General features: G+C 39.8%; 8 protein-coding genes across 8 annotated transcripts; all 8 read left to right on the forward strand.

The window, feature by feature from the left end:
• Window positions 1-90: 90 nt before the first annotated feature.
• On the forward strand, window positions 91-2460 carry TM35_000291750 (putative serine/threonine protein kinase; the record flags this gene model as incomplete). Its single annotated transcript, XM_029028332.1, has 1 exon — window positions 91-2460. One exon carries the CDS (start codon window positions 91-93, stop codon window positions 2458-2460), a length of 2370 nt encoding a protein of 789 aa, XP_028880359.1.
• A 1033-nt stretch (window positions 2461-3493) lies between these two features.
• Window positions 3494-5035, forward strand: TM35_000291760 (uncharacterized protein; the record flags this gene model as incomplete). The annotated part of the gene is made up of 1 exon (XM_029028333.1): window positions 3494-5035. One exon carries the CDS (start codon window positions 3494-3496, stop codon window positions 5033-5035), a length of 1542 nt encoding a protein of 513 aa, XP_028880360.1.
• A 900-nt stretch (window positions 5036-5935) lies between these two features.
• On the forward strand, window positions 5936-9037 carry TM35_000291770 (putative kinesin; the record flags this gene model as incomplete). Its single annotated transcript, XM_029028334.1, has 1 exon — window positions 5936-9037. One exon carries the CDS (start codon window positions 5936-5938, stop codon window positions 9035-9037), a length of 3102 nt encoding a protein of 1033 aa, XP_028880361.1.
• A 1750-nt stretch (window positions 9038-10787) lies between these two features.
• Window positions 10788-12224, forward strand: TM35_000291780 (uncharacterized protein; the record flags this gene model as incomplete). Its single annotated transcript, XM_029028335.1, has 1 exon — window positions 10788-12224. One exon carries the CDS (start codon window positions 10788-10790, stop codon window positions 12222-12224), a length of 1437 nt encoding a protein of 478 aa, XP_028880362.1.
• Window positions 12225-12873: 649 nt separating this feature from the next.
• TM35_000291790 (uncharacterized protein) lies at window positions 12874-18231 on the forward strand (the record flags this gene model as incomplete). The annotated part of the gene is made up of 1 exon (XM_029028336.1): window positions 12874-18231. One exon carries the CDS (start codon window positions 12874-12876, stop codon window positions 18229-18231), a length of 5358 nt encoding a protein of 1785 aa, XP_028880363.1.
• A 537-nt stretch (window positions 18232-18768) lies between these two features.
• Window positions 18769-19323, forward strand: TM35_000291800 (large subunit ribosomal protein L21; the record flags this gene model as incomplete). The annotated part of the gene is made up of 1 exon (XM_029028337.1): window positions 18769-19323. The coding sequence occupies one exon, from the start codon at window positions 18769-18771 to the stop codon at window positions 19321-19323; it is 555 nt and encodes a 184-aa protein (XP_028880364.1).
• A 347-nt stretch (window positions 19324-19670) lies between these two features.
• On the forward strand, window positions 19671-21419 carry TM35_000291810 (putative transmembrane protein 184A; the record flags this gene model as incomplete). Its single annotated transcript, XM_029028338.1, has 1 exon — window positions 19671-21419. One exon carries the CDS (start codon window positions 19671-19673, stop codon window positions 21417-21419), a length of 1749 nt encoding a protein of 582 aa, XP_028880365.1.
• A 697-nt stretch (window positions 21420-22116) lies between these two features.
• On the forward strand, window positions 22117-23226 carry TM35_000291820 (guanin nucleotide-binding protein; the record flags this gene model as incomplete). Its single annotated transcript, XM_029028339.1, has 1 exon — window positions 22117-23226. One exon carries the CDS (start codon window positions 22117-22119, stop codon window positions 23224-23226), a length of 1110 nt encoding a protein of 369 aa, XP_028880366.1.
• Between the last annotated feature and the right edge of the window lie 712 nt (window positions 23227-23938).

Below are 23938 nucleotides of genomic sequence, written 5' to 3' on the forward strand. Positions count from 1 at the left end.
AAAAAAAAAAAAAAGAAGAAATAGAGAAAGAAGAAGAAAGAAAAGTAAAAATAAAATAAAAATAAAAAATAAAATAAAAACAAAAAAGGGATGCCGAGTACACATGCCGTATCTCAGAATTCCCCTCCACCACCGCCACCACCATCATCAACACCACCAACACAACAACAATTACAATTACAATCTTCTTTAAAGTTGGCTGTTGTGAATAATGAGAGTGAGCCGTGTAGTTCATCGCAGGCAATTATGGAGTCTTCTCGTTCTGCTGATAGTAATTCGTTGCTTCGACCATGTGTAGCTCTCTCGGAAAAAATTGTACGTCTTTATAAACTGATTAACAAGAAATATAGTGAGGAGCGCCGGTGTCGAGAATCTGGACAGAAGTATAATGATGGGTTTGATGATAGAAATGGCCATTATATTGCCTTTACAGGTGAGGTAATTAATGAGCGATATACAGTGCTCGGTATACTTGGTCGTGGAAGTTTCGGTACTGTTCTTCATTGCTTTGATGAAAAGCATCAGGAACAAGTGGCGGTAAAAGTAATTCGTCATGGTGAATATTTTTACGATCAAGGACTTATGGAGGTTAGTATTTTGGAGGAGCTTAGTAAATATCCTTCTCTTAATAGACTTGTTGTGAGTCTTAGAAAAGTTTTTTTATGGAAAGATCACCTTGTATTGGTGTTTGAAATGTTAAGTATGAATCTTTTTCAATTGATTCACCGTACAAATTACAATGGTGTAAGTCTTAATTTAACTAGAAAATTTGCATATCAAATGGTGCTTATATTAAAACATTTGGAAGATCATGATCCACCTGTTATTCACTGTGACGTTAAACCTGAAAATGTTGTGTTGCGTCATCCAAAGCGTAGTTCCATATCTTTAATTGATTTTGGAAGTGCCTGTTATTCTTGTCCAGCAGCTAATTTATATAAATACGTTCAATCGCGGTTCTATCGCAGTGTAGAAGTTATTTTAGAGCTTGACTACAACACCGCTATTGACCGCTGGTCCCTTGCCTGTATGTTGGTGGAACTCCACACAGGTGTTCCTCTCTTTGCAGGCCGTGATGAGGTGGATCAACTTGCCCGCATTATCGCCGTTCTCGGCCCACTGCCGGATGATATGATCGAGCGAAGCCCAAAGAGGAATTTCTTCTTCTACGATCTCCGCAGGGACCAACACTATCAACAACATCAACAACAACAACAACAACAACAACAACTTTATTCATTTTCTCATCATGGTGTAGGCGGGGAAGGATGGAGTTCTAGTGGTAACACCCATGGACAACGACTGGATCCATACGGTAATGTGAATACCGCAGGCACAACAGAAAAAACAACATCGGTATCACCTATTATTGCGGCGGATGTACTGCAGAGTATGTCCGTCACTTCTTCCATCTCTGTAGCCACAGGAACATCCACAGCAGTAGGAGAAGGTGTTACCACATCTATGCCTACAACACTCATAAATGTAACGAATAATAATGCTACAACAACAACAACACCAACACCAACAAAGATGACAACTCCAGCAGAGGGACAATCATTACAACGACTGCCCTTGCCGGTATCAAGTAGTAAAGGGAATAATCATTCGCATAGTAGTCTTTTCACCGCATCGGGTACACGTCGACCATTGACGGCTGTTACAGTCTCCGTAAATAAAAAAGGAAAGTTAGGCCTCCCAACACAAACACCACCAACATCAACAACAACAATAACATCAACAACAACAGGAATAGGAATAGGAGGAACTGCCGCTATCAATTCCATTGGTAGTAGTGGTGTTGGTGGTGTTGTGATAACGCCTGTGGCATCGAAAGCAAACAATCCATTAACGAGTGTAGGAAAGAAACAGCGACCAAAAACTCATGTTGGCGCTAATCCAACCACTGTTGTGGAGCGACACGCACAACTTCCACAGTGGGTGACGGCATTACTGCCATTACATTCTAGCAGTGGGCCAAAGCCGCGATTATCCGCTTCTACTAGTCATAGTCATTCCCGTGGTGTTAGTGAGGGAGCCCCATTGTCCTTATCGAGATCGGGACGCAATAGAGCACAGTCGAAAGAGGAACCACATCATCATCAACAACAACAGCAACAACAACCACAACAACAACAACAACAAGAAGAAAAACAGCGATCGTGCGTTGTCCGTGTGGCTCCAAAGAGTCCATTTGTTCTCCGTATACCAGCGAAACCTGAACAGCGTCAGACACTTGATGATATCATTGGAGTTTATACATGTGGTCCACGTGGATGTCGTCATGGGGAAGAGGGGCATGATGTGGAGAGTTATGAACACTTTGCAGACTTTGTCCGGCGATTTCTCGTTTACCATCCAGGGAAACGTATGAGTTGCACAGAGGCTTTACAGCATCCTTTCCTCTTAAAATTAGAAACAGAGTATAGGACTACCTATATGAGTGGGCAAGCACCGTGAAGAAAAAGGTATTGAAGCTGTATATATATATATATATATATATATACATTCAGTTTGTATTGTACATGTGTGTTTGTTTTGCTCTTTCTCTCTTTTTGTTTTTGTTTTTCTTGTTGTTTGTTCTCTGTTTTTCTCTGTTTACTTTTTTGGTTTTTTTTTTTTTTTTCCTTTTTTCTTTTTTTTATGACAATAAAAGGATGGTGAGAAACAAGTGGATAGTTCTGAGGAGGGAAAAAAAAAGACATGGAAGTCTGGAGAGAGAGAGAGAGAGGGCGGGGGGTGTACAGTGGTCGTTTAGTTTTTTGAACATGTGTGTTTTCTTTTGTTTTTGTTTTTTTTTTTTCTGCTTATTCTCTCGTTTTTCTTTCTCTTCTTTTCGCTTGTAATTATTTCTATTTATCCTTGTTGTACAAATGTGTAGTGCGCTCGTGGGTGTTGTTGTTGTTTTTCTTTTTCTTTTCTTTTCCACTTGAGTTCTTTGTGAATATCACAAGTTCGTGCTTGTCTGCGCTCATAGAAAAGAAATGCAGGCGAAAGGAAAGGAGGTTTTTTTTTTTCTTTTTTTGTTTTTGCTGTTTTCCCTCATTATCTTTTGATGGTTTTTTTCTTGTGTTTTTTTTGTTTCTTTCCCCACCAAAATAACATATTGCTTTTCTTCTTTTTTTTCTTTTAAAAGCCCTTCTTTAGTTGTTTGTTATTATTATTATTATTATTATTATTATTATTATTATTATTATTTGCTTTTGCTTAGCAAAGGCGATAACACATTGTCTTCGCTTCTCGCAACTTCCTTTTTTTTCCCCTCATCTCCACTTTGAGTATTTATGTATCTGCTATTCACTTGTGTGCCTGTGTGTGTGTGCGTTTTGCTGTAATTATCACTCCTTTATTATCATTATTATTATTGTTACGATTACTATTACAGTGATCCTTGTTATTCATTATCCTTGCTTCTTTTTTCTTGTTATTATATATTTATTTATTTATTTAATGGGGGGAGTCCGTTTAAGTTTAGTAGAGTGGTTAGACTATAATGTCTATTCAGTATTTGGATCTAGAAGGCGGTGCCAATAATAACAGCGCCAATCCCTTTGATTTCTTGGCACCTGAAAACAATGAACAGCAACTCTGGGCAGAAGTGTATATAAAACAATTCCCAGATGCCTCGGAGTTTGAGGAAATGACTCCCGAAGAACAGCGTGAAATCGTCGCCGAACTGCGGGATGAGGTCGAACTCCTCGAAGAAGAAGCAAACGTGATGGTCCATCAAGCAGAAAACTTGCGAATCCCACGAACTCAAGGATTAGGAGGAGGAGGCCTTAATAATAATAATAACAATACCACTACCGCAGCAGCAGCCATTCCCTCCTCCACGAGTACTCGTAAATCCGTTTCCGCATTTCTTCCCTCGGAGAATCCAGCGGCGGCAACAGACGAGAGTACGGCGAGTGAGTCCGCCATTGCGGTGAGTTCCGAGAGCGCGGCCCCGTCGCTGCCCAACAGTGTCCGCCGCGGACAGGCCTACAGCCGCAAGTCTGTGGACACCGGTGATTTGTACGTCACCCTGGAGGATCGCGTCACACTTCTCATGAGGGAACGGGATCGAATGCGGCAGCAGAGAGAAAGAGATGAGCGGGAAGGCGATCATCTGCGGGAGTTGTTAAAGGCAACAGTGGAGGAGGCGGTGAGTCGAACACAGGAACTGCGATTAGATATTCTGCAGTTTAATCGGGAGGTATTGAATGAGGGAAGTGATACCGCCTCTTCCGATGATCTCCTGCGGTATATGGAAAGACGTTTTAATGCCCAACGGAAGTATTTAGATAAATTGAATGCCCAATCCGCCGCAGCAGAGCGAAGTATTTTGCAATCACAACAACATTTACGTCAACGGCATGCCGCAGGAGAGGCATTTCACGCAATTGATTTTGAACAACTACGTATTGAAAACCAACAGTTTACAGAACGTATTGAACGAAAAAATTTGGAATTAGTAGAATTAAAAGGAACCTCCACCCGTACCGTACAAACACTAAATACACTCATGGATACATTAAACGCCCTCACCGCCGAACAAAATCGTCTGCGTAAAGATTACAAATCCCGTTGTGAATATTTGGCTCGATTACAACGTGAAGTGGATGCCGTTGCCCATGAAGCTGATATTGCAGAAAGAAAGAATGCGGTAATAAAGGCCCAACATGAGGCAGTAAGAGTTCCAAAGATTGAACACTATGTGGCTCAAAAAGCAGAAGAATATGAATTAAGACGGGCAGAGAGAAATTGGAAACGTAAAGTGGAAATTGCAGAAGGACAACTTGAACTCACACAACAGCAAATACGTGTATTGGCCCGTGCTACGGATTCCACTCGAGGACGAGGTAAACGCATGCCTAGACGTCGTATCACCAACACAACGGGAAGTTCATACACAAATAGATCTTCTCAAATCAGTACAGTTACTGCAGTCTACACAGATGCTGGTGCGGAACCCGAAAAATCATCACCAAGTGGTCCACCATCTATTGAGGCTGAGAAGGCACTTCTGGGTTTGAAAAAGAGTCAATCAATGTAAGAGTATATATATATATATATAGAAGGAAGAGTTGGTGTTTATTTGGAGTCCCTTTTATTTTTATTTTTGGTTGCTGTGATGTACAGGATGTACAATAACAACTAACGCTAAATGTTGTTGTTGTTGATGATGTTGATTTTTTATTATGTTTAGTTCGTTCTGTTGAATATTGTCGTTGTTGCTTCTTTCTTTGTTTGTTTGTTTATTTGTTCTTTTATTTTTCATCATAGCGATGCGTTCTCTGTTTCCTTCTTGATCTTTATATGTGTGTGGAGTGCAATAGGCATGTACACATATATATGTTGAAACCCTCATGCAATGAAAGAACGATCCAAGTTGACAAACTGAGAAAGAAATGTAGAGTGTATACTGCACAGTTCAAAAAAAAATACTTCTATCTATCTCTATCTATCTTTCCCTTATATATATATATATATATATATATATATATATATATATATATATATGTATTTAATTATCTTTCTGTATATACATACATATATGTGTGTGTTTTTTTTTTTTTGTTTTTCTTTTTTCCTTGTTGTTCTTGTTATTATTATTTACTTTTGGAATGCTAAAGTGACATAGAGGGAAATAAGTAAGTGAACGCCCCTCTCAAACACACAGAAGGCAAGTAGAAAAAAAAAAAAAAACGTCTAGTCGGATATTTACGAACATATACACATAGAGAAAGCGAACACGCGAATAAGGTTGCACAGTGCCACCTAAAGGACTGCTGTTGGTATTCCTGTGGGAGTGAAGTTTCTAGAGAAATTTAAAAAGTGAATACCCTGATTTATTATTATTATTATTATTATTATTATTATATTTATTATTATTATATTTATTATTATATTTTATTTTTTGTTGGCTGTATCTTCAAATTACAGTTTTTCGTTCATGTTAAGACGTCAGAGTTCTGGTCCTGTACTGAAATCGCAACCCTCACCTTCATGTATTCATACAGAAGACGATGAAGTTATACGTGAGCCAAGCCAAAATGGGTCTAATCATACAAATGCCCTTGGTATTCTTGTGGCTGTTCGTATTCGTCCCTTTACTCGTCAAGAAAAACAATGGGAATTGAAAAAGCAAGATGATAAAGAATTTGATGAAAGACATTTCTTGGAACCCATTGTAGATGTTGACAATGATGGGAAAACGATTACATTGCTTGATCCAACAAACCGCGGTGTATCCAAGACTAAGTTTAATTTTGAATACGTTATATCTTCAATCGCACCAAGCGTTGAGGTAGACATTTTTGATGATATGAATCACGAACCAATGTTACCCTCACCTCCGCCAAAGCAAGAGATAGAGTCACAAGAAGGACAAGCGCAATATCGACGGAAAGGATTATTAAATGGGAGTCCAATTATGTTAACGGGAGAAAATTCTGATGAAGAGGCGGAATTAGAGCAGGAAAAGTTATTTCAAGCACTTGGAGTTCCTCTTGTTGATTGGTCTTTACGTGGGTTTAATGCGTGTATCTTTGCATATGGACAAACTGGAAGTGGTAAGACATATACGATGATGGGTAATCAATCACATGAAGGTCTTATTCCACGAGTTACTCGTCATTTATTTAACTCTATAGCTGAACAAGCGACAGGTCAACAACGACCACATGAAAATGAGGATTTATCTATTCCAGGAAGTCCTTCTGGTTTTAGTACTTCTTCTAAAGGTGAAGATGGTAGTAGTTATAACTTAACTCCCTCCGCATCTCCTCCTACAACGGGTGAAACACCAACAGTGTGTTTAACAAAAGTAACCATATCTTTTATGGAGATTCATAATGAACGTGTATGGGATTTGCTTAAGTTAGAACGTCGTAAAGGGTGGAATGGAGCTGGAGTAGCTAATAACAATTATAATAGTCGTTGGGATCCAGATCCCTCAGAGTGTTATGAAGTACTAAAGGTACGACAACACCCTATTCAAGGACCATTTGTAGAGGGACTTACAACTGTGGATGTTAGTAGCTGGGAAGAATGTCAGAAGTATATTAATCATGGTAACTCTGTGCGAGCACATTCATGTACGAGTGGAAATGAGAATAGTAGTCGATCTCATGCTATATTTCAAATGGTTGTGACCCAAACCATCTCACTTGGTGGACGTGTTCGTGGAAAAGAAGTAACGACGCAGCGTGTGTCTAAGATTAATCTCGTTGACCTTGCAGGAAGTGAACGTAATACCAATGCGGATGTAAAAGGTAAACACTTTACAGAGGCTAATGCTATTAACCTTTCTCTTTCTGTACTACGTCGTGTAATCACGGCATTGGTGAATCGCAGTAAGGTGGTGCCATACCGTGAAAGTCTTTTAACCTACGTTCTCTCTGATAACTTTGGTGGTAATTCTCGAACGGTAATGTGTGCGAATATCTCTCCACACATCTCCAAGTTCTCAGAGACGGAGTCCACCCTGCGCTACGCCGCACTTGCCAGAGGCGTTGTGAACCAAGTTCGTGTGAATGAGCACCCACTGGCCAAAGTCATCCGTGAGTTGCGGGACCGCATGCGGCGACTGCAAGAAGAACTCCGCCAGTCCGTCGAGGGCGGCGGGGAGGGAAAAGAAAAAGAGGTGGAGGTGGAGAGAGTCTCGGAGCTGGAGGCCCGCATTGCCCGCCATGCGGAGACCCTCGCGGAGGTGCGCCAGCGGGAGCGGGATCTCTGCGCCCTCGTGCGGGAGGCCCGCCGGCGGGAACGCGACCTCCGCGCGGATCTCCGCCGCCGGCGTGAAGAGGGGCGGCGATGGCGACGGGAGGCGCAGCGGCAGCGGGAGGCGAAAGTGCGGCTCCTCACGGCCCTGCGGGATGTGGCGCGGGAGAACCCGCAGTTGCAACTACCGGGGGATGTGCCCATCACCACAAGTGATACAGAAGATGTGGACGAGATTGTTAATGCTGAAGACGAGGAGGAAGAGGAAGAGGAAGAAGAACAGGAATACGGTGAGGAGGATTTGGTTGATTTGGGTGATGATAAGATTGTGGAGTGTTTGGGTTCCGGGGAGGGGGAGGGGGAGGAGAAGGAGAAAAAGATGAATGGAGTGAAGGGTGTGCATTTACCACTAACAGTACGGAATAGACCAGCGAGTTCTAGCCAACTGCCCCGAATCGCACAAACTAAAGTAGATGAGTCACCTTTTAAGAATATTGATTTCACGCAACGTCCACAGAAAAAAGGACAAAAAGAAAAACAACAACAACAACCACTAAATGTGGATCGGTTGTCAGAAGGAGGAATTAAAGTTTCTTCTGCTCCTCCTGTAATTGGTAAGGGTCGTGGTGGGAAGACGATCAAAAAGGGTAATAGTGGGAACAATAAAGACTCCTCAACAACAGAGTGCGTTATTCCACACCCACCACTCCTTCGCCGTGCGGGCTCCGACACCGTACGGCCTTCCTCAGGGATCTTGCGTCCATCCCAGTGTGCCGTACCCCTTTCTTTACAGCCATCCGATGATAGTGAAAAAGAAATGGGTAGACACTCCTCAAACGATAGTCCCGAGTGTGTGTTAGCAATAAACGGAGTGAATCCACACATCATAAAAGGTATATCATTAGGTGGTGGTAGATCACCAACACCACCACTATTACAAAACCACATCTCTCCATCCTCTCCACCGAAACGAAAAAAGAAGAATAATCGTAATGATAATATTAGTGTTGATACAATACTAGATATCCAAACAGATTTTATTGTGGGTGAGAATAATAGTGACAAGGAAAATCATAAACGTTCATTAGTGAATCGTCCTCCTCCACTGCATCCACGACGTTTGGTAGAAACTCCATTTTCCAAACCAGAGTCAATACTCTCAAAGAAAACACCAAACAGTAACAGTAGTAATGGTAGTAATCCACAAAAGGCGTACAATAGGGAGAACGGAGTAGTCCATAATAATTTGGCATTATTGAAAAAACGAGATGCCGTTGTAGTACAACGGTCCACCCCCCTTGACAAGACACGTGCTATGGTCCGCAAGGGTTAAAAAACTCCCAGAAATTTTGTGGACTAAAAAAAAAAAAAAAAACGAGAAAAGAAAAATGTTGGCGATGCTATCATCATTATGTTTTCTTTTTATTTTTTCTTTTATTTCTTTTTTTCTTTTTCTTTCTTTGGTGATGAAGAATATATGTGAGTACTAGGGTCACTGCATAGGGTTATTGGGCTGCACTCCGAACGAGTGGATTTTGAGTTAGACCCTTTGATAACTCTCGCTGTGTATTTTTTTTTTTTGTCTATTTTTTTATTTCAAATTTTTTTTTCTTTGGTTTTATTTGTTTCCTCTGTTTCCATGTTTTATTTATGTGTAGAGTCTTTTTTTTTTTCGGGAGGACAAAAAATAAATGAGCGAAGCGTTTGTTCTCTTCATCACTTTTTTTTTTTTTTTTTTTTTTTGTTATCTTGGTCGTACGTTTAGAGACCTTGTTATTATTTTCTTTGGCTTTATATATATATATATATATATAAACTTCGTTATGCTTACTATACTCTTTTTTTTTTTTTACCTTCTGCTGTTAGTGTTATTTTACAATGGTAAATGGAAAGAGGAAAAAGCAAAATGAAAAAAAAAAAAAATACGTTTGATAGAGAAAGAGATGCGTAGATGAATAAATAAATAAATAAATCCGTGACTGTCTGCGGGTGTGCTCTTTTTTAACTCTCATCACATGAGTTATTATTTTTTTTTTTTCTTATTCTTATTCCCTACCTATTATTTCTGGGGTAGGAGAGTAAGAGGGAGCATGTCAAGAGAATACTCTAATCCTATCTTCGGTAGAAAGAAATTTATCACGTTATATTGTATTCCATTTTCCCTATAGAAATAATGACGAATAAAAAAGGGGGTTAAGTTTCTGAAATGGGGTACCAACCAAACCCATCCCTATTTACCCTCTGCGAGAGACTGATTAAAAAGGGAATTTCAGTAATTCTTCTTCCATAGTATTGATAATAGAGACTTCTTTCTATGAAGTATGGATTGAAACACGACAAGTGACAAAGACATAAATATGAATATTACAAAATAATTCTTTTCTTCTTGTTGGCGAATCAAAGTGTAGAGTTTTCCCACAGTTTTATTGTTATTATTATTATTTTTTTTTTTTTGACTTTCTTTTTTGGTTTTTTTCAGCATGTTTTTTTTTTTTCTGTTTGTTTGTTTTTCTACCTCTCTCTAGTTGTCACTCTAAGTGTAATAGGTGGAGGAGTGGCGTGTCGTTTGTGTATCTCTCTCAATGCTACCAGCAGACATGAAAGAGAAACTGGTCATGGTGGACATTTTTGTGAGTATATGTGTATGGCGTTTTGCTGAAGAAAATGAAAAAGTGGAATGGTAAAAATCAAGAGAAAGAGAGAGAACTGCCTGAATGCTGTGGGATGTCTTTTGATGTGGTTTATTATTTCTTTGTTTGTTTTGTTTTGTTCTTTGGTCCTTGAATGTATTTATTTGTTTCTACCGGTTTTTTTCTTTTTGTTGTTGTTGTCGCCTTCTCTTCCTCTTTCTTTCACCCACAGAAGGAGGGAAAAAAGAAAGAAGCGAAAGGTGTAAAAAAAAAAAAAAGAAATAAAAAAAAGAAATAAAAAGGGGCGGATATCATCATCATCATTACACACGACAGAAAGAAGAGAGTGACTCTCCGGCAGCGCGATAAATAACTGACACAGTACTCCATCACTATACATACGCACACACTTATATTGATCTTACTCCCGTATCCGTTTTCTCTATTAAATAAATGGATTTGGACGCATTCCTCAATAAAAAAAGCAAGAAGCTCGCGGGGAGCAAGAAAAAGGCAAAGACAGGGGAGCTCTCCGAGAAGGAGCGGGCAGAACTCGGTCTAGATGTATTCGGCGGCCTCGACACCGCCGGTGCGGACCCTATTCCACTACCGTTGATGACTGAACAAAACGTCGTTGGCAGCAGCAGCCCTGATGGTAACATCAATAACAACATCATCAAGAGCGGCAATGTGAATAAAAACTCCACCGCAGCTTCACCCACAAGCCCACAAGAGGCCGTTGTAGCGCCACTCAAACCTGCACCGGAGGAACCCAGTGTTGATATCACCTCCACACCTACTCCCACTCCTCCTCCTCCTCCCACTACCACTACCACTACTACTATTTTGGAGAAGGCGGAGGAGCCTGGTGTTCCTAATGTGTTTGTGCGGGTGGTGAACACGTCGGAGCGGAAGGCGAAGGGATGGGGCGCCGTGCGGCCGGCGGCGGGCTCCGTTGAGGATCTTCTCGCACGAACCGCAGAGAAGTCGGGGCCGCAGAAATTCGTCGCTCGTGGAAATGATGGGGCCACAGGGACCATCGCCCCCGCACGCGGCCGGCCCCTCGCCACGGCGGAACTCCCAACACTCGAGGAGGTCGCGGCTGGTGTACCGCAGAAGAATGAGGAAGAGGCAGAAACAGAGAAACCAACAACCACGGGAACATATAAGCCACCAACTGATAAACCATCCTCTGGAGCTTATAAACCACCAACCGACAAACCATCCTCTGGAGCCTACAAACCACCTACCGACAAACCATCATCTGGAGCTTACAAGCCGCCAACTGATAAACCCTCGTCCGGAGCTTATAAACCACCAACTGATAAGCCTTCTTCTGGAGCATATCAACCACCAACTGATAAACCATCATCTGGAGCTTATAAGCCACCAACGGATAAGCCTTCTTCTGGAGCATATCAACCACCAACGGATAAACCATCATCTGGAGCTTATAAGCCACCAACTGATAAACCATCATCTGGAGCATATAAGCCACCAACGGATAAGCCATCGTCTGGAGTATACAGACCACCAACAGAGCAGGCAACCAAGGTGGCAGAAGAAACTACCAATGATAAGCCATCAACAGGGGTATATAGGCCACCAACAGAGAGAGCATCTGCTGGGGTATACAAGCCGCCTACTGACAGACCTTCTGCAGGAGCATATAAGCCGCCAACCGATAAACCATCCTCTGGAGCCTACAAACCACCTACTGATAAACCATCATCTGGAGCTTACAAGCCACCAACTGATAAACCATCATCTGGAGCTTATAAACCACCAACTGATAAGCCGTCTTCTGGAGCATACAAACCACCAACTGATAGACCTTCAGCGGGAGTCTACAAGCCACCCAACAGAACCAGCGCTCTCCCGCCAAGTTGAATATCTCTGTTAAATAATCCAATACCTACGTAGTCTTTCTTTGGAGGCAGTAGAAGGCGACCACTGTACTCTGAATCTCATCAACCACTGTGCTGTACTCTAACGATGTGGCAAAAGGGTTGAGGAGAATGCTCTATAATACTTCTTGTCATGCTCGTCGTTGAGGTTTGAAAGCAAAAAAAAAAAAAAAGAGATGCGCTCTCTCGTCGTCTAATACGTGTCTGTAAGTGAAAAAAAAAAGTGAACAACCTCCGACCTGTTTTTATTATTATTATTATTATTTGTCTCGAATGCTCCTGTAAAGTGAATTACTGAATAATGAAATTGTATCATCCCATTGGCAATTGTTATTTTTTTTTTTTTTTACATGATTTAATTATTTCTCTTTTTTTTTTTTGTTTATGTTTGTACTTGCCTCTATCTCTATCTACAGACGCTATTAAAGTAATATACTGAAGGTAATATCAGGTTAAACAAATACAAAAGTACATTTTATCAAGTATATAAATATATAGAAGGATTTGCTATTTAAAGCAAATTAATCATAGAAAAATAGAAGAAGAAAAAACAAAAAGAAGTAAACGGAAGATATAGATTGACAGTGATCTTTAAAGGAGTGTGAAACATTAATAGAAAAAAGTGATACATCATGGAAGATGTGATAAAAACAACTCCATATTGTATTTTCAAGAATAATCGCTTGAATGTGAATTCTTTGTGGAATCAAAAAAACGATCTCGCTTCAGGTTCAGCAGATAAAATAATAAATGATATGCCACCTCTATTGATTCCTCTAGATCCACTTCTTTCTTCAGTGGTTCGTATGGGCCGTTGTTCAGTTGAGGAAGAAAAAAAGATGGAACAATCCGTATCATATTGTATATCTACATGGAATAAAGAGGAAAAGGCACGTTATATCGATTCTACTCATTTGTGGGTAACAGATACTTCTTGTTCTTCTAGAAGTATTTCAGGGAAAAGTCCACATTCTCCTCAGCGGGAAAGTAGTAGATATGACTCGCCTAATCGAAAAGAAAAGGAAGAAGTCCTTCCACTTGAGGATGTTTTTCTTAAAACTATCGTCACTGGGACTTTATGGCAAACCTCCAGCAAGAGTACCATCAGTACCAGCAATAAAGGAGGTAATAGTGAAGATAAAGGAAAGAAACTTCTAAATGTGGAGAAACTAGATGTAGACCGACTACAGATTGGAGCACGTGGTTTATTTCGACTCTTGCGACAGCACTATGATGGGAATGAAACTCCTAATAATGATGAGTCTCCTATGAAAACCCATTTATCACTTGGTTTGAATAATGAAGAAGAAGAAAAAGAGGCTAAACGTGTGTTCAAGATAGTAACGCAGGCAATGGGAAGACGATGGGTGAATATGGATCTCAATGAAAACAGTGAAACTTTTCTTGTTGGTCTTATTTGCCGAGAACAGAGTTCAACATCATCCATTTCTAGTGGTATTACAGTACGGCCTCTTCATGCAATGGATTTTGTAGAATCATGTAATGGTAGAGACGGTCTGGTAGGAGTTGATTCTATTAATCTTGAGAATGGGTTATCATTGAATGTAATGTTGTTGGAAGTGAATTTTACGGAAGTTGATGTGGAGGAAATAAGTACATCGCCTGTATGGCAAACTCTTCTCTCTGTAGTGGATTTTGTTTATATTGTTGGCCATTCAACCGTTATTAAACGTGTTTTGTATATGATGGATACTCTTTACCAAGCAACAACAACAACAACAACAAAGAAAGAAGTAAAAGGGAAATACTCCACAGGAGATGATGATGCTGATCCAACACTAATGTCTCCTGCAATTTTCTATAATACTAGAGAAGATTCTCTTATCACTTCTGAGTATTCTTCTTGTCGAGTACAACAGGTGTGTAGTTTACAAATGTTACTTTATAATTTAATCCAAAATAAGGATTATCGTAAACTTTCCTCTTGTAAAAGTATTTATCAATGGTCATTATTATTACAACATGTCTGGTTTACTACTATAGAGACATCTGATAGTAAAATTGTTTCCCCCATACAAGAAAGGATTCACATAGTCGTTAAGGCTGCTGTACAGCTTTATGTGGCTACTGCAGATGTTCTCTTTGTGGCTATACGAGCTATGGAGCCTTTACCACCGTTGTTAGTACGTGGAAATAGTATTGGAACTATTACCGCCGCACCACGGTTATTTACATTGGATTCCGCTTTACAGATTGCATATCGAGTAGCGTTATTAGCGTATAAAACCGGAATAGCGCCTTTTATCTTTAATCACCGTCTTATTGTTATTCCACCACACTCAATTGTACAGAATGAGTATTGGGAATATCGTTGTATAGATGCTAAAGAAGAATTAAATATTGCTTGTCAATTGGCATCAGAAGATATAAAGAAACGTCTTCGTTCTTATACACTACAATGTGCCAAACGAGTATTACAAGAGTCCATAATGGAAGCAAAAGGTAAAAAAACATATTTATCGATGGAAACTATAGAAATAGAAGAAAGTGGAAGTAGAGAAAGTGAAAATGCTCTTGTTTCTACTATACAAGATCACCTGTGTGAATTTGAGCATTTCCTTAATAAACCACTTATTTCCCATTATAGTTTAGATAATGAAAATGAAAATGTGAAGAGTAACAACAATAAAAACAAAAACAAAAACAACAACAGTTTTCGCATGGTTGAAAGTCCTCTTATTTCATTATGGGCTCAAGAAGCCAAAACTACCGCAGTCTCGGAATATGTACAATCTTCGCTTCTTCCCTCTTTACTACGACTTGCGCAGGAGCAGGAATTGATATTTAGCATGAAAGAATCTTCTGTTTCGGAAGCACGAGAAACGACATTTCTTATGGAAGATCACTGTGCCCAATTGGAGTATAGATGTAAACAAGCAGAGGCACAAGTGGAACACCAACGAAATACTCTGCGAGAAGTGAAAAAACGTAATGAGATGCTTACAGCACAATTACAAGATGCCTGTAAATGTTTGCAGAAGCTTGTAATGACTTATGTTGGATATGAAGAATCACGTAAGAGTTATAATAGAAAATTGGATTTTCGAAAGAAACACAGCCATATGGAAAGTGATACTATTTCACCACCGCCAACATCATCATCATCTGCATCTAAACAACAACAAGAAGAAGAAAAACAACAACAGACCAGAAAAGAGAAGAAGAAGAAAACAGGCGATATGGATGCTCTTGTGACGACACCGCAGAAATATGATGTTTTTCCTACGAATAATAATAATAATAATAATAATAATAATAATAATAATAATAATAATAATAATGCTGCTGCTGCTGCTATCAAACCGGAGGTTGAAAAAAAGAAAAAGATGGTAAAATCAATGTTGGATAATATGGAGGAAACTTTAACATTAACTTCAAAAGATCAAGATAAATCATCATCATTATCATCGTCCACTGGCCATATACAGCTTTTAAAGACCATGTATCGAGATGCACAGTTGCAACTAGAGGCCTCTCATAATGTCCTTCTATGTATGTATGAGGATGCTTATGAGATGCTTAGAAAAATTGAAAATACCACTACGGAGTGTACGATGGTGAGTCTTAATGATTCCCGTCAGTCGTTATTCTCCGCTTCACTGCGAGCTGCACGAAGTACAACACCTACAACGTATAAAGGACTTTCTGTGAATGTATCGATGAGTGATGCAACGAGTGAGGATAATATGCCGGCCGTAAAGAGAATTCCTACATTGGAAAGAGCAGTAGCCACAGCTACATATGTTGCTAGCCATAATAGCATAGAGCCGTCTACCCTTGATGTTAATAATAATAATAATAATAATAATATTGTTATTAATAATGACAGACATCTGAGTACTGAAGTTGGTGTTTCCACAAAATCCCTAGTGCGTGAATCCAATATCTTCACTCAGGCATCACACAACATCACCCCCACCAAAGCACCAGAAAAAGAAGAAAAACAAGAAAAACAACAACAACAGTCTTGCTCAGAGGATACAACTATGCAGCAGCGTCTATACTCTTCTCCCAGATGGACAACAACAACAACAACGCCTCCACTCTCTACACCAGAGAGAGGTAAAACTGCGGCCGTGGACGCGATTGCAGATCTTCAGCGTCAACGACAGGAAGCCATGGAAGACGTTGCACGACTACAAGAGCGATGTCATGCATTAGAGAAACAAGTAGACGAACAGAATATCATGTTGCGTGAGGCACAGCTGCAATTTGCGGTGAAGGAAGAGAATTGGTGTACACAAGAACGAGAACTGAAAGACCAACTCAATGTAGCGGTGGAGGAAGTAAATCAAGTGGATAAAAGACTGCGGCAGAGTCAAGAGAAGGTGACACAGTGGGTGCTCTCATGGGCGGAGATGCGAGCCTGTATAGAGGCGGAAAGAAGAAAAGCAACCATGAGGAGGAGAACGAATGTAGCCCATGATGAGAATAATAATAATAATAATAATAATAATAATAATAGTGAAAGGAAGGATGTGAGTGAGGGTGCTTTCCATCAATTCCATGTGGAAGATCCGCATGAGGCTCTTTCTCTTGGACGAAATCAACTATACTCCCTTATCACATGTGTGTATGATACCACCGTAGAAGAACAGCAGCGGCAACGGCAAATGGAACTGGATTCTGTGAGAGAAGAAGTCTGGAAAGAAGCGGAGGAAGTACAAAAACAAACAGTCTTCTCTACAACTGCAAAGGCCTCAGAAGCTGTGGCACGAATGGTAACGGAAGTAAGCCGTCTAGAAGAGACTCTTGCAACTGCCGTAAATGAGAAGAAAGGATTACAAGTAAAGTGTGAAGAAGAAATGGCTAAACTAAAAGAAGTTATTTCACATCGTCTTTACTCTGTAGATACTACTTCTATGTCATTACTACATATTTATGCTGATGCCATGATGGAACGATGTGGACTCATACTTCAACAATGTTGGGCAATGGCTAATAGTCTTAATGAAGAGAACTGTCGTCTTTTAGGTGAACTAGAACTCTCACAAGATGAGGCAAGACGTTGGGAAGAAGCTGCACAACAACATGCAGATGCAACCCAAAAAACAACAACAGAATTAGTACGCATGGCTCAACAAATACAAGAACAGGAACAACGGGAAGAGAAGCAACAAACGATATTAAAGGAAGACGTTGGGCAACTCTCTTCTTTACTGTATAAATTCTTTACAGTGTATGTAGTCTCATTTAATACATGGGAACAGGCTTTGGTACAACGGTGTGAGTTACTCTTGCAGTATTGGAATCCAGTTTTATTTTATCATCCTTCACCCTCATCCTTACTATCAAATACACAAACATCACCATCTCGAGACCAAGCAGAAAATGGAATAAAAGTCATTCAAGGAAAGCTAAATACTGTAAATGACCCTAATGGATATGGTTATGAATTACAGCAGAAGAAACGACGTATTGCAGAGTTAGAAGAAGCCCTTCGTCAGAAAAAAGTAATCTGTGATTCCCTTAAAGAATCTGTGGCTCATCTAAATGCCCTTTTGCAGGCACAACGGGAACTCGGGATGTCAGTACCACCACCAGCACCACTTCTTTCAGCGGAGTTTGGGGTGTTATCGAGTACACCCACAGTAGGAGGAAAAGGAAAAGGAAGAGGTGCTGCTGCTGCTGCTGCTGATGTGGCTACTCTGGTAAATGGTTTTTACGCCTCACCCAATCGTCTGCAGAGTAATAATAATAATAATAATAATAATAATAATAATAATAATGGTAACTGCAACGGAGTTAATACTACTAGTATTGGCAGTGTTGACCGTAGCAGTATGCGGAAGGATTGTCAGACCCCTGGTTTGGATGTAATGTACACACCAACTGTAGAAAGAGGTCAAAGTGATAAAAGTGATATTAATGGTGGTGATAATGATGAATGTAAGGATGCGGTAGAACCACACCCACTCGGTTGGTACCTGCAAACCTTGTCAGCTATTGAAAGTACCTTGATGCAGTGATAAAAGAAAAGATGGAAGAAGTTATTCTTTCTGTCTTCTTTTTCCTTGAGAAATTCCTCTCTATCTGCGTCTCTCTCTTTCTCTTTCCCTCTGTGTGTCTGTGTACATAATGTATGTTGGTAAAAAAAAGAAAATTATGAAATGATATGTTGTTGACTCCTTTCATTTACTTCTTTCCCCCTCTCTCTTCTCTCTTCTCTCTTATTTCATTTCTCAACTAATTGATGGATTGATAGCGGCTGGGTGAACACCGTGGCTGAGGGGGTGGGTGGTGTGATAGTACGAAACATTCAGCGGCTCGTCAACCACTACCGCAACACAGAAAGATAAACAAAAACAAAAAAAAATATATATATAGTACACATTCAAAAAAAAAAAAAAACAGGAATATAATAATAAAAACGAAAGAAAAAAGAACGAGGAAAACAAAAAGAGAAAAGAGAGAGAGAGAGAGAGAGAGAGAGAGAGAGAGCGAGATCCAAGAAAAGAAAAAAAAAAAAAAAACGAAAAGTGTGTGTGTGTGTTCCTTGCTGTAATATGAACCTTGTGCAGTGTGCGGATGCCCGTATTGCTGCCGCCCTGCAGCCGCGCCTCACCGGCCGCAAGTTCGCTGTTGTGCACTGCGGTGGCCATCAATACAAAGTCACTGCCGGCGATGTGATTGCGGTCCAGCGACTGCGTGCGGAGATTGGCAGCCACATTGCACTGAAGAAAGTACTCCTCGTGGGTGCCGCCGGCTTCACGGCAGTGGGCCGCCCACTCCTGCACGGTGCCCGAGTGACGGCTGTAGTAGAAGAACAGAAACGAATGCGGAATGTCGTCTCTCTCTTCGCCACACCCGGACGGCGGCATATGCGGTGGATAGATGCCCCACACGCAGCGACGATATTACGTATTCGTGAAGTGCATTACACCCCACAAGTAGTGGCGGAACTCGATAAGTATAATGGTCAGATCATTCCAACAGCGGAATTCGCACCGGATAAACATACCAATCCAGTGTATACAGCAGATGATGGGTATGATGTGTTTAGGAAGCGGGACACCACCGCAGTGGAGGAGGCCAGTGCGTTTCTGGACCTCATGACATAGGCAGGCATGTGGACGTGCATGCATGCTAGTCTTGTTTGTTGTGTTGTGTTGAGAAAGAAAGAAAGAAAGAAAGAGAGTATAATACAGGTATTCCTTGTTTTTAAATATTGTTGAGTATTGTGTGGGTAAATCACTTTATACCGTACAATTCCATTTCTATTTTTTTTTTTTTTATCTTTTTTTTTTTCTTTCTTTTTATTCTGTGTTTAGGTATTACAAAAGGAGGAGGAGGAGGAGGAGGGAAATACCGGAAAAAAAAAAAAGGAACACAGACGAGATTATTAGAAAAGTTCACATAACACATATACGTGAAAAAAAAAAAAAAAATGACGAAAGTAGTTAATGGGATGAGGACTACCACTTCATCTGAACCCTATGCCAATGGAGAGAAAGAGGAAGAAGAAGAAAAGAAGAAGCAACAACATTCTCGTCTGGTTTCATCTTCAGAAGAAAAAATACCATATGGATTTAATGATGTACAGTATTCACCCATATCTTCATATAATAATGATGAAGAAAAAAAACAGCAAAAAGAAAAGAATATCAAAGATTTTTTTGGTAAAGATAAAGATGGACGTGTTACTCCACTTCGCCGGCCCCAAATTGTTGATCGTCTACATTTGATGTTTTTTCTAGTGTCTATACCGGCATTATTAATTATGATTGCACTCTTTATAGTATTATATGTTCGAGATGATGTAAATGCATATGTGGCATTGTGTTCTATTAGTGGTGTGGCTTGTTTTACTGCAGTAGGAATGACATGTTTACTTATTTTATGTCATTTAACCGCTTACACATGCCCTTCTCAACAACGTTTGATTTTTCGTATAGTTTTACTTGTTCCTGTATATGCATTGGATTCTTTTATTGCACTTCTTTTCTATCCGGTATCCTCTATTGTTGCGGTGGTACGGGATACATATGAGGCTTATGTGATTTATCAATTTTATTTTTTACTCATGGAATACCTGGAAGGTGAGGAACGGGTCCTGCAACTATGGAAGTGTTTTGGTACTGGAGATAATTACATTGAAGTAGAAGATCTTGATGACCCACTACCATCTAATACAAAGGATGAAATACATATGGACCATCCATTGCGGAGATGTAATGCCCTAGCATCATCCATACATGGAAATAGTGTTTCCTCCCCTTCTCATCCAGTAATCGTAAAGAAGAAGAAGAAGACGTCATCTCAATCGGTGAGGGAATTAGAAACACCACTATTGCCAGAGGGAAAAGAAGAAAAAGAAGAAAAAAGAGAGGAGGAAGTACGAATACCAAAGGAGGTGGAGAAGGAAGGGTCGATGCCACGTGAAGGTACAACATATGTGATGCATCATATTTTCCCTTTCAATTTTATTTTTTCACCTATTCCACTGGATGAAAATACATTATATCTATGGAAGTTGTTTTTAACGCAGTATGTTATTCTCAATCCATTGTTAACAATTCTTACAGTACCTCTGTATTTTACAGGATTCTATCACGATGGATCTTTTTCTCCGTATGATGCTTATCTATATCTAGCGGTTATTCGAACCATTAGTGTTAGTTTTGCGTTAACAGCACTGGTATACTTTTACTTTGCCACTAAAAAGTTTATGCAGGTATATTCCCCAACTTCTAAATTTCTAGCTATTAAAGCAGTTGTGTTTTTATCATTTTGGCAAGGTGTACTTCTTAATACGCTTGTATTCTATGGTATTATTCCCGACTCTCCCATTACACCTGCCAAGGAGGTTACCGCAGATCTACAAAACTTCCTTATTTGTTTAGAAATGTATGGAGTATCGATAGCGCATAGATGGATCTTTAATGATGATATCTATTTAATTGCCTGTAATGGACAACGGCAGAAACTTCGACTGTGGATTATTCGGCATATCTTGTCGGTGAGTGATCTCATTGATGAGGCGGGTAGTGTGGTGCGAATGGCTCCACGTACGGCTCAGCGAATGATTCAACAGCGTTTTGCGCATTGGCGCCAAAGTACAACACAAAGTGCTGAGAAGGGAATCTCTAGTAAAGAGAAGAAAACTCCACCAAGTGAAGTACAACAACAACAACAACAACCTTCACCCGAAACGTAGCGTGTTTTTTTTTTTCTGTTTTTTCTTCTTGATCCTTCTTTGTTCTTGTTATTGCTGGTGTTGACTGAGTTGATTTTTTTTTTTTTTTCTTTTTTAGTGATGTTGCTTATTGTATGTTTGGTTGTGAGTTTTGCTTGTGGAACGGGTAGTAATGGTATTGAGGATGATGGTGACGGTGGTGGTGGTTTGGTTTCGAGGGAAGTAACTCATATTCACAGTTAAATGGAAATATGTTTCGGATTATATCTCTCTATGTCTCTATATATATATATACATATACATATATATATATCCTTTCCTGTGTATATTGGTTTCTGACACTGTGGCGCTTGATTCCCCCTTTTCTTTTATTTCTCCTCAAAGGAGAGTCAAGATACCAACCTTCATGGCAGAGTATACAAATATAAAGCTAATGATTATTTTTTTTTTCTTTTGATTCTTTTTTTCTTGATCTGTATGCCTCTGTTTGTTTGTTTATTTCCTTTATTTATTGTTTTTAATTTACTATCTCCATTATGTATAATGGATTAACTGACCAGTAGTCCTCTCTTTATTTTTTTTTTTTTCATGTTATTATTATTGTTAAGAAATGTTGCTTCTTCTCTTTTTTTCTTTCTTTTTTTTTGCGTTCTCTAGTTTCTCTTTCCTGTAATCTTTTTTTTTTTCTTTTCTTTTCTTTTATCCACACTCCCATTAGATGATCGTCCCTTCGCTTAATCCACAGCCGCAGGAGCAAGACCAGCAAGAAGTGAATAGAAATGAGGAAATGGTCAGAAACAGCTCCCCACAACTCTCTTGTTCCATTACTTCACCATGTGTGGATGATTATAATAATGATGAAAATGAGACGAATAGCAGAACAAGTAGTAGTAATCCACTTACAGAATCTAAAAAAGACCCTCCGACGGTTTCATCCGTTCCTCCCACTTTTTCACATGTTTTTCTTCCAACCTATAAAGTACTTGTTGTTGGAGATTGTGGTGTGGGTAAGAGTAATTTGCTCTCACGCTTTACTCGTGATCGTTTTGATATTCAAACACCATCTACTATAGGTATAGAGTTTACTTCACGTGAATTGGAGGTACCATCTGTGCAAGTGGGTCAAACAGAACGAGTTATTGTTCAGCTTTGGGATACTGCCGGACAAGAGAGATGTGGAGTGATTAGTACAGCCTTTTTTCGTAATGCCGTGGGTGTTGTTTTTGTATACGATGTCACCAGAGAAAGTACACTCACCCGTATCCCTATGTGGGTAGAGCATGTACGTAAACACACATGTGAAGATTGTGTTGGTATTGTCATTGGAAACAAAACAGATCTCTCACATCTGTGTACAGTTTCTCAAGATGACGCGGAAGATTTAACACATCGTTTGGGAATGCGTCATTTCTTGGCTTCTGCTCTTAATGGAAATGGTGTTACACATGCTTTTATGCAGTTGGTGTTGGCACTTAATGCGGTGCAGCAATTAAAGCGATCGGCTGCTGTTTCTATTGCTAGTACTACCAGTATGACTCATGCGGGTGGTGTGTCTGAACGAGTTCAATTAGGTTCATTATCTATTCCACGATCTTGTATTGCTAATGGCACTATGTGGTCTGTTCCTCTCTCTTCACATGCCGTTGTTCCTGCTGTTACTAATGCTTCTATTAGTACAGCCGCTACCGTACCTTCATCTCTTTCATTTTCCCATTCTTTCTCATCCCCAAGACCAGAGAATGGGAGACGGATGGATCTACGTGGGTTTGGTTCTCCTCATGTGCCCCATGATAATGGAAACAAACCAGTCTCTAACTGTTGTTCGTAAGAAAAGAAGAAGATGAAGAAGAAAAACAAAAAATAAAAAACGGTAAAAAGGGGTGTATATGTGTCTTTCACTCTTTCTCTCCTTTTTTTTATTTCTTTCTTTTTTTTTTTTCTTTGTTTTCTTTGTGCGTTGAGTTGTATCTGAATATGGGGAGGATATCGCCTGATCCCCCCCCCCACCCCCTCTCGTGAATGGGAATTGCAGTCACCAGCCGTGCTGGCATATTTTTGGTATTATTTACGTTAATACCACATCTTTTCAAATTTCATTCGGTGGTGGGGGGAAGAATGGGAATTTCGTGATAACGGTTTATTTATGAGTTACGAATAACGTGAAAAGGGAAGGAGAAAGAGGGAAAAGAGCATAAGTAATTGTATAAGATTGCTGAGGAGAAAGTGGAGAATTAGGGGGGGGGGGAAGAGAGAGAGAGAACTTATGCGCCCTTTTTCTTTTTCTTTTTTTTTTTTTATATTTTGATTTCGACTGATTCTGTTGTTGCTTATGGGAGTTGTCGTCATTGTTTTCCGCCCCTTCCCCTCGTTATTGTTATTGTTGGTGTTATTGTTTTCTTTTCTTTTCCTTGTTCTTACCAACTATTATGATTCGTAGATTCAATCTTTTTGAGAGAGTTGGGGTCTGGAGTGGGGGACGATGAAGTGACCATTTAATTCAAAAAAAAAAAAAAAGATGTAGGGTGGGGGAAAAATAATAG

The sequence above is a fragment of the Trypanosoma theileri genome (assembly GCF_002087225.1).
Source record: "Trypanosoma theileri isolate Edinburgh chromosome Unknown TM35_Tth_29_V1, whole genome shotgun sequence".
Classification (NCBI taxonomy): Eukaryota; Euglenozoa; class Kinetoplastea; order Trypanosomatida; family Trypanosomatidae; genus Trypanosoma; species Trypanosoma theileri.